This window comes from Typha latifolia, chromosome 9, assembly GCF_019914945.1.
Source record: "Typha latifolia isolate L0001 chromosome 9, TyphaL0001v2, whole genome shotgun sequence".
Taxonomy (NCBI): domain Eukaryota; kingdom Viridiplantae; phylum Streptophyta; class Magnoliopsida; order Poales; family Typhaceae; genus Typha; species Typha latifolia.
In genome coordinates, this window is record NC_133094.1 from 2,197,375 (window position 1) to 2,213,743 (window position 16,369).

Genomic DNA, 16,369 nt, shown 5'->3' on the forward strand with positions numbered 1-16,369 from the left:
CCAAACATCATTTTCATCATTTCAGACATTTAACCAGACAGCACTCAGCATCATTTTCATCACCAAATAACATAACACACTCATGAGAATATTCCAATATTCCAGAATCCACCACATTCAGGCAGTCAAATAGTAAGCCACACAGGAGTACAGAGATCAACAAGGTATAATGCGGAAAAAGAAAGGAAGTATTGGACTATTGTTGATAGGCTCGATTCTTCCATTTTCCAAGTTGTAAACAGAAACATCGCAACTCTCATCTATTTTATCGTTCATCACCCAAGCATCGTCGGTTAAATACACGCAGTTCTTCCTGAGCCCAGGCATCTCCTTGGTAGAGATGCACATGCCATGATTGCCACCTAGGAACAACGTATAGCCGCCTAATCTCGGCACCTCAACGTACCTCCGGCGGTCGAGATCCATCAAGAATACCTTGACGAAAGATTTGTCTTCTCTCTCCCTCCAGACTTGCAGGAGCTCGCCCCGGGGAGAATGTACCAAATACTAGTACTGGAAGTCCCAAGAGGAGAACCCCTTCACGACCTCCATCATCTGCTGCGGCACCGGCACGACGATCTTGGGCACCGGCGATGGCCCGTTGAGGTCCCATATCTTGACGGCGCCTAGCATTGTCAACGCATAGAAACAGCTTCGGAAGTAGATACAATCGCGGTACTGGTCAAAGATCCCATCTTGCGGAAGCGTAGTCCATTTGTTGTCGCCTGCTCTGAGAAAGGAGAGCGATCCGCGAGGATCGTGGATGAGCATGACGGTGTAGTCGTTCCCTTCTGACGGGCTCGACGATAACACCGCCTTCTGGTAGAGGAAGCCGCATAGCATTGCTGGCCTTTTGTTTTTCGGATAATCTTCCATGTATATCCGTACTTCATCTCGCGGCGGGGCCCGAATGCGGGCATGAGATGATCGAAGGTGGACAAGCGAGGGAGCTCAATCTGGGAGCTGGTGATCGGGTTCAGGAGGTGGAGGTCGTAGTTGTCGTCGGCGGTGATGAGCCAGCCGTGGGAGGACCCGATGCAGGTCCGGAAGCGGATCGGAGGGTAAGGAAGTGTGCACGGTGTAGGTCTTGTCCTCGGAGAGGCTGTACAATTTGGCGGCGGCGACGTCATCTCGGCGGCATGCAGTGTCCAATGACCTTCACAAGCCGCTTGCCCTCACCACCCTCACCCTCATGCTTACCCTCAACCTCGGCCCTCGCCCTCACCGTCGTTGCCCACACCATCATCGCTCGCACCCTCACTGCCCCCACCCTCACCACCGTTGTCTTCACTGCGCTCACCCTCGTCCCTCGCCCTCACTACCCTTGCCCTCGTCCTCACTGTCGTCGCCCTCAAGCCCTCACCCTTGGCCCTCGCCTTGCCGTCACCGCCCTACCCTCGCCCGTGTAGAAGTGCTACCGACGGTGAGGCGGGAAGGGGGAGGAGGGGAAGGTGGGGATCGACTCTTTTGGGTCGGTTGGTGCGCAACCCGGTGGCAGGGAGGAGATGTGCTTTCGGGGAACGTCCGGTGAAGGGAGGTACAGCTAGGATTGAAAATAATTTAATCCTAATTATATCTCTTATTATCCTTATTTAATTAAAAAGTTCAACATAAAGTTATAGTTAAATCTCTTATTATCCTAATTATATCTCTATTAATTTAATTGAAATGCACAACAAAGATATTTAAGTTATTTCGAAATTAATTTACGAAAACTAGGTATTATTTAAGGGGAGTTAGCGTAATTAACCTTAAGGAATTTTAAAGAGAAACCAAATCCAAGATTCCAATTTTTAGTTTGTACGTGTGAGACCGTAGTATCGACAGTCCAAGATTGATTAATATTGGCCATTTGATTGACACTACAGGATGAAATACACGGTTGATGATTTTTTTGGGCATCAATCTTAAAGTTATTTAGCTGAGTGTCACCGATATGGATTCGATCTTACCTCATATAATTAGGCAAGTTTTCTCTTAATACTCTCTTATTCTCGATGTATTCGCTTAGAATCAAATATTTATGTGTTAAAACTTAAAATTTAAAACTTAAAAAATGTTTAATTTAGCTTGAGAGTCCTGACTTATTCCTTCATTTAAATTATAAGGGTTTTATTTTTTTTAATAAAAATGCAGTTAATTAAACGTGGGAATAATTGTTTATTTTCACATATCTCTCATTTATTTTTTGTGGCACATTACTTCTGAGCTAGGTAAAACTTTTGAAATATTCTTTTATTAGTTATCTGTTTAATTTTTTTTATTAAAAATATATTATGTGACAATCATGTGATTAATTCACATATTAGTGAGGCGTTTTAGCTTAAGAAAGAGAGAAATTTAGATGATATGGTCTTTCGACGTCGTCCGTCAAAATCGTCAAGAATAGTGGGAGATATTAAATAGTTATAGATATCAAAGTATCACAAGAAATAAATAAGATATACTTAACCCAAAATTTTAACATAAAATTTGAACTAGTGCCTTAAACTCAGACAATTTAGGCTAATTAAAGCAGTCAAAGCTGAAATTTTGGTCGATTTTTCCTCAATGGTGCGTAAATTGAAAGTTTTTGGGACTTCTTAGCCCACGTTTCCAGCTAAACTAGGATAGAGGCGGTGGATAATAGCTAGCATCCAGTTGTTCATAATTTGTAGCTTACTATTTCTATAATTCTACTAATTTAAAAGTTAATCTTAATTGGTGCAACTAAAGTCTTTTGAAAGCTATGCTTAACTTATAAACTCATTGATTCCCTTAAATTTGAAGAAGTTGCCCATTTCACATGGAGAAGTTTCAGAGATACCAATGATAAAATTGATATCAGTAAGATTAATCTCTCTCAGAAACATATGAAAGAGGAAAGAAATAATTGACTAAGGGCTATTTTTTTTTTAATAATCTTTTTATATGATATCCTCAATGGATGTAGCTTAAATTTGCCCAATTCCTTGAACCATGAGGAAACCATGCATCATGCATGCTGATCAAAGAATAGTCTAAGATTCAATAACAAGCATGATATGGACTTCCTTGGCCAAAGCACATGATCATATGAACTCCTCATCAATTAACCTTCATTAATTTGCAGGCAATCCTTATTGTGTAGATTAAAAGGTCAACTCTTTTGTCCTGCCAATTGCTAATTTAAGACCATCATCTTGCTATATAACATTCTTCAAGTACTAGTTCATCTTAAAGCATATCAAAGCATATTGCTAGTATGTCTCTATACAAGTTCTTTCTTCCTTTGGCTCTTGTGCTGCTACTTCCAGTGTCATCCTATGGGCAAGGCCTCAGGGTTGGCTTCTACCAGTATACATGTCCTCAAGTCGAAGAAATCGTCCGAAAAGAGACGACGAAGGTGATATCGCGTGCGCCAAGCCTCGCCGGCCCGCTACTTAGGATGCATTTCCATGATTGCTTTGTAAATGTATGTCATGCAAGAACTCAAGTATTGCAGCATTTTTAGTCGCTTCATTGTAAGCTGTTCTAAAGACTTGAGAATTATATGTGCAGGGTTGTGATGGTTCAGTTTTGCTGAATGCTACTAATGGCAATCCAGCTGAGAAAGATTCAATCCCGAATCTTTCGCTGCGAGGATTTGGCGTGATCGATGGCGTTAAGGCGAAATTGGAGAAGGCTTGTCCAGGGGTTGTTTCATGTGCTGATATCTTAACTATAGTAGCTAGAGATGTAGTTTTTTTGGTAAGAAGTTCTACTTGTGATCTAACTTTCAATAGTGAAAATACTTGATGAATGATGATTTATACTTTGTTCAGACTAAAGGACCAAATTGGGATGTATTGACTGGCCGGCGGGACGGATTTAGGTCGGTCGCCGCCGAAGCATTGAACAACCTTCCACCACCCTTCTTTACCGCCATCCAGAATTTGAATCAGTTCTTCATTTCTAAAGGTTTAGATGCAAAGGACCAAGTTGTTCTCTTAGGTAATAACTAGTCTCGAACTCTACTTAGTACTTCTCATATCAAAGACTGGAAACCAAAGCAAAATTCTACTTAAATTTTGTTACAAATGTTCTTGGTGCTGTACTGTTGCATTAGAATGTGATAGCTATATTTTCTTGTGCAACTAGGTGGACATACTATAGGAACCTCGCATTGCTCATCGTTCTCGGACCGTCTATACAATTTTAACCGGTCGGGGAAGGCTGATCCATCGCTCGACAAGAATTATCTACCAAGGTTGATGAGCAAGTGCAAGCCTAACGATGTAAAGACTCTCGCAGAGATGGATCCTGGAAGCTTCAGGACATTTGACACAGGCTTCTACAAGCAAGTTGCTAAGAGGAGGTCACTCTTCACATCAGACCAGACCCTTATGCTGGATCCTGAGAGCAAAGCTTACATCGAACGTCAGGCCGTCGGCGATCAGACTGAGTTCTTTAAGGATTTTGCAGTGTCAATGGTTAAGATGGGGAACATTCAGGTCCTTACTGGCACACAGGGTGAGATCAGGAAGCATTGTGCCTTTGTGAATTAGATAGCTTGGTTTCTATGATCTGTGGAAGTCTTGGAGCATGGAATAAGGTGGTGTAGTTCAGTGTTCAAATTTCTATGTTGCCCTACTGTGTCATGTACTCGTTTAATTGTACCATCATGGAATTAATCAACTTGTTCTCTTGTACGTCAATTTGTCTTTCTTGTTTGTATGCGTACTTGTACGCATACCACTCTTTAGAACTGCATGATTCCCCTGTCAAATTCTATCAAGTTAACCATAGCAAAATGCAGGTAATAGAATAAATCTCAAACTCAAATGCACAGAATGAACCAAAATTTGGGCAAACTGGTCTCCTTATAGAAAGTATTTTGGACATTGAGGTTGCCAACAGTAACACTAGATGTAGCTTATCATACACAATTTCTGCAAATAAGATTCTGAAACGATCACAGATCAAGGAGAGAAGCCTATTCTAAAGAAAGAACTATTTTCTTGCAAAGATATCAACCTACAACTCATACTAAAGTTCACACGATCTACCAGAGCAGTTTGACTAATAGATCATGGTCATGACTCTTCCAGTCACCTAGCTGCAGCTCTTGCACTCATAGACGAATGGTAGGTGGTACTCCTCTGCTTCCGATAAGAATTGTAGACGTCATCATACTGGCTCACTTCATTTGGATTTGCAGTGGCTCCAAGACCTAACCGCCCTGAGCTGACTGATCCTGGTTTGCGATCAACGCTCCCATCAGCATACATTCCAGTCTCTGGGTCCACCTGCAAATTGGGAGGCGGAGGAATGCATGCTCCTCCCTTGCGAACTGGAGATTCGCGCTCATAGTCATACACATCATCTTCCTTTAATTCAGTCTGCTTCATCGGCCCTTCTGATGGATTCACCTCTCCAATCTCCTTGAAGAATTTTGAAACTCGTTCAAGAATCTCAGAAGGCGACACAGTGGATGGTGGGATCACAGTAGGAATGTCAAGAGGGCTCATTGGAGAGTAAGGGACACCGCTACCAATTTGCATCTTCCTAACCATTCCAGGGATGAGACCAGGAGGAAACAATGGATATGGTGGAGGATTCAGGTCACCTGCATTGGCTACAGATGATTGGGCAGGTACAGTCGGTTGGACTGGTAGAGACCCTGGAAAAGAACTCTGGTTGATGCCTGGAAAAATACCAGTTGGGAGTTGGTCTGTCGGAAATTGCTGAGCAACTGGAGGTGCAAACTGTGACAGAGGAGTTGAAGCAAAAGGCAGTTGCTTATCACTTCCTTGTTGATCTAGGGGTTTATCATGCTGCCATTGTACAGGTGCTTGCTGTAATCCTGCATTGTTATTGCAAAGGAAAATTGGTTTCAAGTCCAAAAAACTCCTTGAAGATTTTTTTGGGGGGGTGGGGAGAGAGATCTCTACCTGCGAAAATTGGGGGATCTGACACTTCCTTCTGTACTCCAGCATGTGATGGCAGTCCTCCAGTCATCTCCCTCTCAAAGCTAGCTATAGTTTCCTGCTCATAAACTTCTTTGGAAGCCCAGAATTGTAAGATCTTCTCCAGTCGAGACTGGTTAGCTTCTTTGTTGTGTGGATTATTATAAATTTTGGTAAGCATGGAGCCCAAAACAGGTTTGAATGCAAGAGCCTCATTGTCAAGATCACGAGGATTAATTCGACGTTGTAAGCTGCCAAAATATAACTGAATAAGCCAAGTGCTAGCAAGGAGAAAATTTCCAGTTCAGCCTTGATCAAGCAAGGAAATATTAAGGCATATGTGCATTAAAAAACAATATTACTTCTTCAATGCCCAACAATCATATTATCTGTGTCATTACAAGATCCCTATCATATATTGAGATATTTCATACATAATTCTTTTCTTCTTTTACTACTATCAGCACTGAAAACATCACGAAATTGGGGCAGTTACATATTTCAGAATCTTTCTGCAGTCTACTCTATTAAGTAATTCAAATCTAGAATGAGATAACCGACTAAAACACACAGAAAGATGCTAACTCTCATGAAAAGAAAGAAAAGAACAAAGCAATCTAATTATTGGACTAAAATAATAGCCAAATGTTTGCAGTGAAAATTTTAAGGTGATAGTCAACAATAAAAACCAAACAATGTATCAGAAAATCTGCTTCAAACCTATTACACAGCAAGAGAAGATTTGAAGCTTAAGATAAAGCAATCAACTTCAGGTTGTATAGAACAATAGTCAATAACATAAATCCATTCTGAGATTTCTAGGTATATTAACAAGGTGTAGCTATATGCCTATAACAAACCAAGACTACAACTTTCTATATTCTAAGTCTATAGTGCTATAAACTTGTGATCAAATTTTAGGCAACAGAAATTGCACTGAAGTTCTTATGTTACTACTCCACTAACCAAAAGGACATGCATGAACATGAAATCTCAGGATCAGTTAGCAAAATGTTCAGTTATAGAATAGCTATGCAATATATTTGAGGGTCTAACCAAAACTCATTCTTCAATGAGTGAGTTCAAACAATATGTTAGCTCCAGGAGTACAGCAACAAAAGAGAATGATAAGATCAATGTAAACAAAAATGCCCAAAAGTCAAAGGATAAAGTAACACTCCTGATCAAAGTATATGGATAATAAAAATGACTCAGCATAATATAAGAGACACAGGATTAAAGTGAAAACATGCATAGAAGATCTAGTGGCAGCAAGAAGATTATTATTATTATTATTATTATTATTATTATTATTATTATTATTATTATATACACACACACACACACACACACACATATAAATCTAATAAGATAAAAGCATTGCAGCAGAGAGCTAACCTCCTTGGCTACAAATACATTTGAGGAAGTTTACCTGTCAAAAAGAATGTCATTGGCCAGGAAGATAATGTGGAGCTGCCTCTCAGAATCATCTAAAGCGAAAATTCTGTCTCTAAGGGCTTCTGCCAAGGCTGGAGCAAAAGGTGATCGTTGCATAAACCACATCTTGGCTCCCTTTATAGCTTCCTTGGTCCCAGAAAGGTTATTAAGAACACCGTTAAGTTCTGCTGCAACATCAGATGGAAGAGGTCCTGCTAGGCCCTTGAAAGACTTCATTGAGGACTCATAATCAGCTCGACCCTGGCCAGCAAATGGTTGAGGCTGCGCTGCTTGCTGATACTGATCATAGAAGGGTGGATAAGAAGGTCGGTGCATCTGGGGTGCTCCAAACATGGAAGCTGGAGGACCAGCTGGAGCACCCAAAGGTGGGGAGTTTAGTCGCGATGGATTTAACAAAGGGCTATGAGATGAAGGTATCGCAGGAATGGAGGCTGACGGATACAAAGGATTGAAAGAGGAACCGGGTGGTCTTGTTGATGACCAGAGTTTGTATCTATAGTAGTTATGCCCCTCGCCACCAAAGAGAAAGCTGTAGTCAGGGTTATCCTGTTGCTTCTCACGGATCATGACCTCAAACTCAGGACCATTCTTGGCAGCATACTCGACTAACTTATCAATCCGTTTGTGGAGCTCAGGATCCGAAGGAGGCGCAACTGGTGGAGGGGCTGAATCTAATGGGTGCATGAAAGGGGAAGACGGCATTAGATGTGGAGGTAGATGAGGTGCATATGGTATTGGCGGTTGCTGCTGTTGTTGGAGGTGTACAAGTGGATGATGATGGGGAGGATAAAGTTGTTGTTGCTGAGGCATGGGCCGATGATAAGGAGGAAACTGCTGAAGGGAAGGATGAGGGGCAACAAATGGCGGACCATGAACTTGGTGAGGGAGTTGTTGAGCTTGTGGATGAAAACCAAACTGCTGTTGCTGTTGCATGTTGGCCTGTTGCTGCTGTTGCTGAGCAAAGGCCATTGCTGCAGCATATTCATGAGCTTGCCTATCCATAATTCAAAATGACAGTATGAATATGAGGAATCAGGAGGCGACAACAGTCACACAGCTTTGCTTGCTCTCCCAAACATTAATAACCTGAGAACAATTATAACATAGACAATGTTACAAGAAAGCCCATTTTAGATCAAACAGATACATTTAGCCTGCACAATAATATAACAAACCACCACAAAATGCAACATATAGTAATAGATAACTAAGCGCCATTTACCAAAACTGTGTTTTAGATATATTTTTTCTATGAACAAGACCTACACATTAACCCTCTTACAAAATAAGGCATGCTTTGATAGCAAAAGATGGAATATCCATGATACAGATAAACAAGAGAAAAGAAAAGAAAGAGGTTAACACGCAAACAAATATTCACCAATCATTCAAACAACAAACCAATGAGGAAATACATTAACACCTCTAAATTGCAAGTAAGAAACCAGCTTTCCTCTACAAAGAATCAGTGAAATTTCCGGCAAGGCACCAACTTTTAGCATCAAAATAGACGAAGAAGAAAAGAAAGCAGCTTGACACGGCCTAATCATGGCAAACCTAACAAAAAATAACTCAAAAGAAATTATAGCGAACTCACTCAAGGTCATCAAGTAAACCAGAAAAGGAGAAATATTTAAGATATAAAACCACTAACGATGAGATTACAAGAAGAGATATTGAGCTAAGAACCCCTAAGGTTACAAATATAGGGATCTCGTGACACCTTGCTTCCAATCAATAGGGTTTCAAGATATGCGATTAGGGATTCTGGGATGAACTTACCGACCTCCCACGGGGATGGCGGAGGAAATTGATGAGGAGAAGGAGACGATGCGGCAAAAATTCCGGCCGTCGGAGGAAAGATAGGGAGAAGGAGAGGGAGAGGGGAACGAGAGTGCGCGAGGGCAATGGAAAGAAAAAGAAAGGAAAGACCGCGCCCGACCCGGATCCGGTAAGGCCAAATTGGATATGGTTCCGGATCTAACTCAATAAACTCGTATCCGACCCGACAGTCTAACCGGATCCGACTTCTACCAAAAAAATAGTTAATTAACACAAAATACTATTCTTAAGGTACGCGGGGATGATTATTAGTGGAATTACCAAAAAACACCCTACGTCACCTTACTTTAATACTGCAAAAGAACTAATATATAGATAAATATATATATATGCAAAGCGTAAGACCCTTGAGTAAGTAAAAATAAAAAATGAATTAAATTTTAATTATTTTAAAATAATTAAATATTCTCGTTTCCGTTGATTGTTGTATTATTCAGACATTAAATATAAAATATAATATTAAAAAATGATAAACAAAATATTGTAGAATATGAAGGGTAATAAAGACCGCTAAGTTTTTATTTGCTACGATCTTATCAGCAGGTAATTATAACATTTTTTCTCCTTTTCTATTCGTTAAAAATGTAAATAATAAGGTATTAATTAATGTATACCTGAACGTACCCCACAAGATGTATATATAATACAATGAACTTGTAAACGAGGTGACATTTCCATTTCAGGTTACATTTAATTTAATTTAATTTAATTTAATTTTCTCTCTCTAGTCGTAACCTCTCGTTAACAGCCTGTCGAGAGAATAATCTCTCTCTCTCTCGCTATCTCTTTTCTCTCTCGGTTATGAATTGGGGATTTCGTGGTACGGAGCTCGATGGCGGAGATTGCGGATTCGAGTGTCATATATAGGGTTTAATCCATGTCTTTGGCGGCGGAAGTAGCCATGGCGGAATCGACCTCTCCCTCTTCGAACGCGGCCAAGGAAGACGAGCTCGCCGATCTGATCCACCGCTTCATGGACTCGATCGCGGAGTACTCGGATCGCCTGCCGTTCGCCATCGATCGCCAGGTTCGCGGATCTCTGAAGTCTCGCTTGTTCTAATTTGGACTCTGTTCTTTGTTCTTTGTGTGTAATTTGGTTAGTTTCTGCTAGTTTCCTTTTAAAAAAAAAATAATTAGGTCTTAGCTATTGCGGTTTTTATTTTATTTTATTGGATTTCTTCTTAATTTAGAAGGTTTCTTGGTTTATCGAATTGAGATAAGCCCACCGAAAGGGAATTCAAATTGGTTTGCTATAAATATGTTACATTTTATGCGCGAGTTGGGGGTTTTCTTTTTCCTTCTAAATTTAGTTTACTTTTTGACAACGTACTTCCACATGTAAATTTACACTGTACACCTCTCTGTCCATGAATCCCTTGGATTTATCTCCTGATCCGCATTATGGACTTCTGAAGTCTACACGCTTTGACCTAATTAAGCGCACCGTAACCTCAGAATGATATCTCTGCAGATGGATCCTAAGATTTAAACTTATCCAAATATGTTTTGATCTAAATATTTAGATTCTTAGATTTGCATGTGAAGAACGTTAGTGCCTTATAGGATTGATATTATCCACTTAGCTTTTCTAGTTTTCTAGAGGTTGGTGGTTCCTGCTATGTCTCTTTGGAGTTGTGTGTGTTATAAAGACATTATGAGTTACGAGTAATATAGTTATCTATTAGACAGATTATTATTTTGGTACAAAGAGTGAGTAATATGCTGTCTGTTACTTTTTCCTTCCCAGAAAGTACGCTCTTTTACAACTCTTGCTGCTCTTGCAATCACGCTTCTTTTTGCTTGGAAGCTTTTGAGAGCTCCCTCAGAGCAACAAAGGAGGCCACGTAGACGGCCTACCCCATCAGCTAGTAATTCTAATACTAGAACGCGTTCAGGTACAACGCCCTTCCCTGAAGTTTGCTCATCCTCTGGGGATTCACGAGCACAAGATGCAGTCAACCAACTTTTCCAACCAGTAAAGGTATTACTGAATATTCTTTCTATTGTATATAATCCTTGAGAAGATCAGAGGTTATAGTTCATTGATTTTCTTTCTGCAGCTAACCCTTGAGCAACTTGTGAGGCATAAGTTGAGTGAAGGAAGAAAGGTATGTGGCATTTCTCGAAGTGGAATATTTTGGTTCTCCTGTTTGAAACTCAGCTTCTGGTATTTGTTTCTTTCCAGTGGATGGGTCATGTGTTCATTCTTGTCTACGGTTTTTCTGTATTGTGGAACATTGAGCTGAATCTGAATAATTTAGTGTTGATATGTGCTTTTAGACAGAGTATGGCATGACAAGTCACAAGATGGTTGATTGTTGATAATCCTTATAGGGAGTGAAATATTCTTATTTCAAGTCAAAGAATGTACTTGGATGAATCGGTAGTTATGAATATTAGACACTAGTGAAATTTGCCTATGATTTGTGACTAAGAATTAATTCAAAGACTTACATTATTTAAGTTTACTTGCTCAGTCTACTTGTGCCAGATATCAATCTATTTTCAACTTTATCCATGTAATCTTGCAAGTAGACAGAACAATGTTAAGAATACTTTTTGCATTTGACCACTATTTCCTGTGGTCTCAGATCGTTCTTGGTAAATAGTCGACTAACTATGTTTTGCACATTCGATATTCACAATTAATGATGAAACATCATGTTATATTGGTGATAGAAGATAAAGTGTCTTGTTATGATGAGATGAATTATAGGGGTAGGTGGGATTAATTACTATTGATTGTTCCGCCTTCTTGTGGATTTTGAGAAGTAAAGCTTTTTGGAACTATTTGGAGAGCTTGAAGTTTGTTGCAAACTTGATAATAAGGTATAAAGGAAAATTGATGGGTTAGTGGACAACCAAGGCATTATTAATTTGATATGCTAGTTTGGTGGTATGCTGGGAAAAGAAAGCACTGCAGTAATGGGATGAACAGGAAGGGAATAAGTTCATTACTTCTGGTACTCTATCTTGCAAATTTTGAGAAGTACAGTTCTTGGGGCCACTTGAAGGTCATTCTTGATAACAAAGTAGAATGTATGAGTTGGTGGATAACCAAGTTGAAAATAGCATAATATGCAAATAAGGCGAGGCAGTATGTGGAAAAAGCTTCTTAGGTTACTTTACTGGATGTCCTTACTATGGAGAATGTTACAAAGGTCTAGTTGTTTACATGGAAAGTGGCTTTCAAATATGGTCGCAGTAGCTTCATGATTATGAGATCAGAGACTGCAGTTTTGAGAAAGATGCCCTCTTGTAGGTTGCAATGAGTAATATGAGAAAATTTCAAAATCTAAGGACTTTTACTTGATTAAACACAGGCAATGGGGGCTGGATTATGGTGGATGCCTTTCATAACCTGTCCTCTGAAGAACTCTCTCACAAGTCACATCAATTCAAGACAAGCCATGACTGAGCTGATTCATGCTTTTTAACCTGTAGAAAAGCAACTGTAACAAAATTATGCTGTAGGAAATAACATTATAAAGTACACGCTGTTTATGGTGGTGCCAATGTTGAATTCATGCTATGTTGATTTTGGTAGAGGATTTCTTAGGGCATCTGACATGATGTGAAACATGGAGATCTGGCTGTATTAGAATCCTGAAGAGCTTAAATGGAGAAAAGCTTTATTTTCAAACTATTTAAGCTAGACTTCCTTAAATATTTTGAGTACAAATTTACCATGTGAAGCATACTTGTCCACCTTTAATGTGCCTGTAGTTCATTTTAGGCATTAAAATTATATTTTTGAGGTTTAAGTTTAATTGTGTCTTGATAGTATCACCATGCTAATCATTGGTTCAAGAAAATTGAAGCCCCATATCATAAAGGAGATTTGTCAGTTTAACTTCTATGGTGAAAAAAAGAAGCCCTGTGTACAAGCATTTTAGCAATTCAAGCAACTGTTCTTACTATTGGTGTTGTGGATACTTGTAGGTTACATGCCAGTTGCTTGGTGTAGTTCTCGAGGAAACAACTCCAGAGGAACTCCAGGTGAAAGTACACCTTTTTCTCTTTCCAGCATGATACTTTGACTAACTGAATGGCAATATCTCAACCTATTATTGCAGAAACATGCAACTGTGAGGCCATCGGTGCTGGAAGTTCTATTGGAGATCTCAAAATTTTGTGATGTTTATCTCATGGAAAGGATTATCGATGATGAAAGTGGGGTATGTATCAAGATTTTTGAGTTAGCAAAATAGTATGCCATACCTTTGTACATTGTATAATAAGTTACATATATGTATATCCATGTTGTACAGTGCAAGTATCTTAGGAACAGTTACCTGGTTTTCATTTTTAATGGTTGCAAATTTCATCCTCATTTTTCGCTAGCATTAGATTTTTTTTCAATTTTTGTTTAAGAAAGAATCAGAATGAGTGTAGTCAGTACCATTTTTTGTTATTATCTTGGAGATGGAAGACTCTTTGGGTTTTGTAAGCCTGATCTCATTGTGGTATAATAAATGGTTGTTTTGGCACTTACAATGATGCAGGAAAAGGTTCTCTCTGCATTGTCTGATGCTGGAGTTTTCATGTCGGGTAGTTTGATAAAAGACAAGGTGAGCCGCATTTTCTTCTTGTCATTTCATTGATGATCCATTTTACACGACGCTGATAATGAATTTAGATAATTTGGAGACGCCACCCCTCCCTGTCCTTTTTATAGATGCAAACATTTTGGACTTACAGTGAAATGTCATAGCACTTTTTCTGTTTTTATTTGTTAAAATATTATTACATGCAACAAATTGCTACCTGTTAGACAAGCTGGCCCTGGAGGAAGTACTTCAGAAATTGACTCTTCAACATTTGAAGCCATCACTACTACTAAGTTTTAGTATTTTTTTAATCATATTAATTGAAATCAGTGCTGTAAGGCTATTTCTCTTATTTTATTTCGATATATAATTTTGTATGCAGAAAATAACTATTATTTTTAGCATTATTTGGCGTGTAATGGAGAACACTTAATATGCACATCTTATATCTTCATTGTATGTTGAATCTGCAGGTCCTTTTCTGTAGTACAGAGAATGGTCGTATATCTTTTGTTCGGCAACTGGAACCTGATTGGCACATTGATACAAGTCCAGAAATTATACACCAATTGGCTGTAAGCAAATGTTTCCTCTCTTCTTCCAAAAGAATTAGGAATGACTTTGCTACACAAGATTACTTTCTAATGAGCTTAAATTGTATGAACTTTCTGATGTATACTTATGTTCCATGTTTTCTCTGCATTTTGCTAACATGATGGTATATCTTTGTCAAATGATTTGTTTGTTACAGGATATTTGTTGAGTAGAATATTTACTTCTTTGTAGTGAATAACGCATACTGTTAGTGCATGTGATAATTTGCCAATCTGGTCTCAACATATCTATCTGCTGGAAACCTAATTTGAAGCCTTTGTTTGGACCCATATTTTTAACCAGTAGTTAAATTCTCTATTTTATTCTGGTTGAGATTATGCTTATCTGACCCATTGCCACCTCTAGTTATGTATTGTCTTTGGAATAGTATCCTTTTTATTTTATTTTTCTTTGATACGATGTTAATTATATACTTCATTTCATTACAAGAATTTGGTTCAAAGCTTATTGTTCTGCTAGAAAATTATTCTATTGGCCCCCAAATAAAAGACCTTTCAGCAGTAAATTAGTTTATCCCTTAATAATGTGAATGGTCTGTCACCTTGTTGAACCATTTCTTAACTCTTTGATCTTTGGAATTGATACTTTTTTCTGTTAGTCAGTCAATGGTGTAATCTTTATCTTATTATTTCTATTATAAAAGCTGCATGACATGTCTGTTTTTTCTTTTGGTTCTAGAGGTTCATTAAATATCAACTCCTCATTTCACCACAAAGAGCAGAGCGCGTCGCTTCTAATGTTTTCAGCTCTACTAACTTGGAACAGTTCTTTGGAGGCTTGGATCAAAGATAATGTGGGTAATCCTTTGCAGCATTACGGCTGTAATTTAAGTTACTATTTTATGATAATACTTGAGAAAATAAAAGAGTCGATGATATAAAATCAATTGTGTTTGACAAATGAAATAAAGAAAGGTTGGCAGTTTAATGATATACAGCTATGATATGGATAAAAGACAACAATTAATATTCTAACTCATGTTAGTAATCTTACCTGCTGATAATTGATATATTTTGTGAAATTCTGAGTAATTTTAATAAGCATTCAGGACATTCTTCTAAAGATTTTTTGTTAAAAATTATTTGCTCTCGAATATATCTCTTTTCTTTATGAGATATTTCTCTACAAAAGTTTTACATAGATACTTCTGAAGATTCTTACTGTCCATAAAATCATGTCTCTGACCTTTTTTAATATATTTAAAATTATTTGCTATTGTAGAAATGTGAGGTTAGCTTCCTTGAGTTCACTTTGCACAAGAGAAGTCATCATTCATTTGAACATGAAATTTTCTGTTTAAAAAAAATGTCAACTGGATATGTGCAAGTTGTTGGCTTTCAATGATAATTTAATACTCGACCTCTTGCATCCAGCTGGGATTTGCCTCCTACTTTTGTATCTCGTTTCCTTGATTTGGTGTTTCTTTGCTTCTTTCTACAGGTGTTCAGAAACCCACCAGGTTCTCTACCTCAGTCGAGCGATGTTGCCATCCAATTGCATACTGCATTGTTATATTGTCTATTAAATGGCCTTATTCTCTTGAATGTCTGAACCTGTGTTCCTTGTACGATGTGCAAATTATTAACAGGACATACTACCTAGTACAGCACCGCATCCATTATTTCCATTGCCTGTATAAGTTAAAGGAAATGGGATTGCATCTCCAGTATATGTTAATTTCAGATGTCATTTGTGTCGGCCGTTTGTGAAGTGAAATGTCAAGGTGATCTTTAGTCTTGTCTATTTGTAACGGACTCGAGACTCATCCAGTTAAAATTTCCAGGTAGAAAGATGCTTCTCTGGAGTCTACTTAAACACTTGAACTGATATATTTATCTTTACTTAATGTTGGCATTCTCGTCAAAAAAAGAGAGGAATATCGGTCTTTTTTCTTTTTCTTTCCTGGAATGGAGATCAGCACGACATATAAATCATTTGACGGGAAAAGGTGTCAGTGCGATTGGTGCTCTAGATAAAGCAAAATAATGGAATATATAC

The 16,369-nt window shown here is 38.5% G+C and overlaps 3 protein-coding genes and 1 pseudogene across 4 annotated transcripts; 2 read left to right on the forward strand and 2 right to left on the reverse strand.

The window, feature by feature from the left end:
• Positions 1–386: 386 nt before the first annotated feature.
• LOC140795217 (uncharacterized) lies at positions 387–1,539 on the reverse strand (annotated as a pseudogene).
• Positions 1,540–2,070: 531 nt separating this feature from the next.
• LOC140795216 (peroxidase 1-like) lies at positions 2,071–4,655 on the forward strand. The gene is made up of 4 exons (XM_073147659.1): positions 2,071–3,433; positions 3,520–3,708; positions 3,783–3,951; positions 4,099–4,655. Exons 1-4 carry the CDS (start codon positions 3,224–3,226, stop codon positions 4,503–4,505), a joined length of 975 nt encoding a protein of 324 aa, XP_073003760.1. The 5' UTR covers positions 2,071–3,223; the 3' UTR covers positions 4,506–4,655.
• A 136-nt stretch (positions 4,656–4,791) lies between these two features.
• On the reverse strand, positions 4,792–9,273 carry LOC140795215 (uncharacterized). Of its 2 annotated transcripts, none has more exons than XM_073147656.1 (4): positions 9,147–9,273; positions 7,339–8,450; positions 5,892–6,157; positions 4,792–5,803 (listed from the first exon to the last, which is right to left on the reverse strand). In XM_073147656.1, the coding sequence occupies exons 2-4, from the start codon at positions 8,364–8,366 to the stop codon at positions 5,049–5,051; spliced, it is 2,049 nt and encodes a 682-aa protein (XP_073003757.1). In that variant the 5' UTR covers positions 8,367–8,450; positions 9,147–9,273; the 3' UTR covers positions 4,792–5,048. The 2 variants fall into 2 exon arrangements, with proteins under 2 accessions (XP_073003757.1, XP_073003759.1); XM_073147658.1 differs by having other exon boundaries at positions 9,151–9,253.
• Positions 9,274–9,870: 597 nt separating this feature from the next.
• On the forward strand, positions 9,871–16,186 carry LOC140794882 (peroxisome biogenesis protein 22). The gene is made up of 9 exons (XM_073147152.1): positions 9,871–10,233; positions 10,954–11,187; positions 11,267–11,314; positions 13,149–13,205; positions 13,283–13,384; positions 13,712–13,777; positions 14,230–14,331; positions 15,050–15,164; positions 15,812–16,186. The coding sequence occupies exons 1-8, from the start codon at positions 10,084–10,086 to the stop codon at positions 15,161–15,163; spliced, it is 873 nt and encodes a 290-aa protein (XP_073003253.1). The 5' UTR covers positions 9,871–10,083; the 3' UTR covers position 15,164; positions 15,812–16,186.
• The last annotated feature ends 183 nt before the right edge of the window (positions 16,187–16,369 follow it).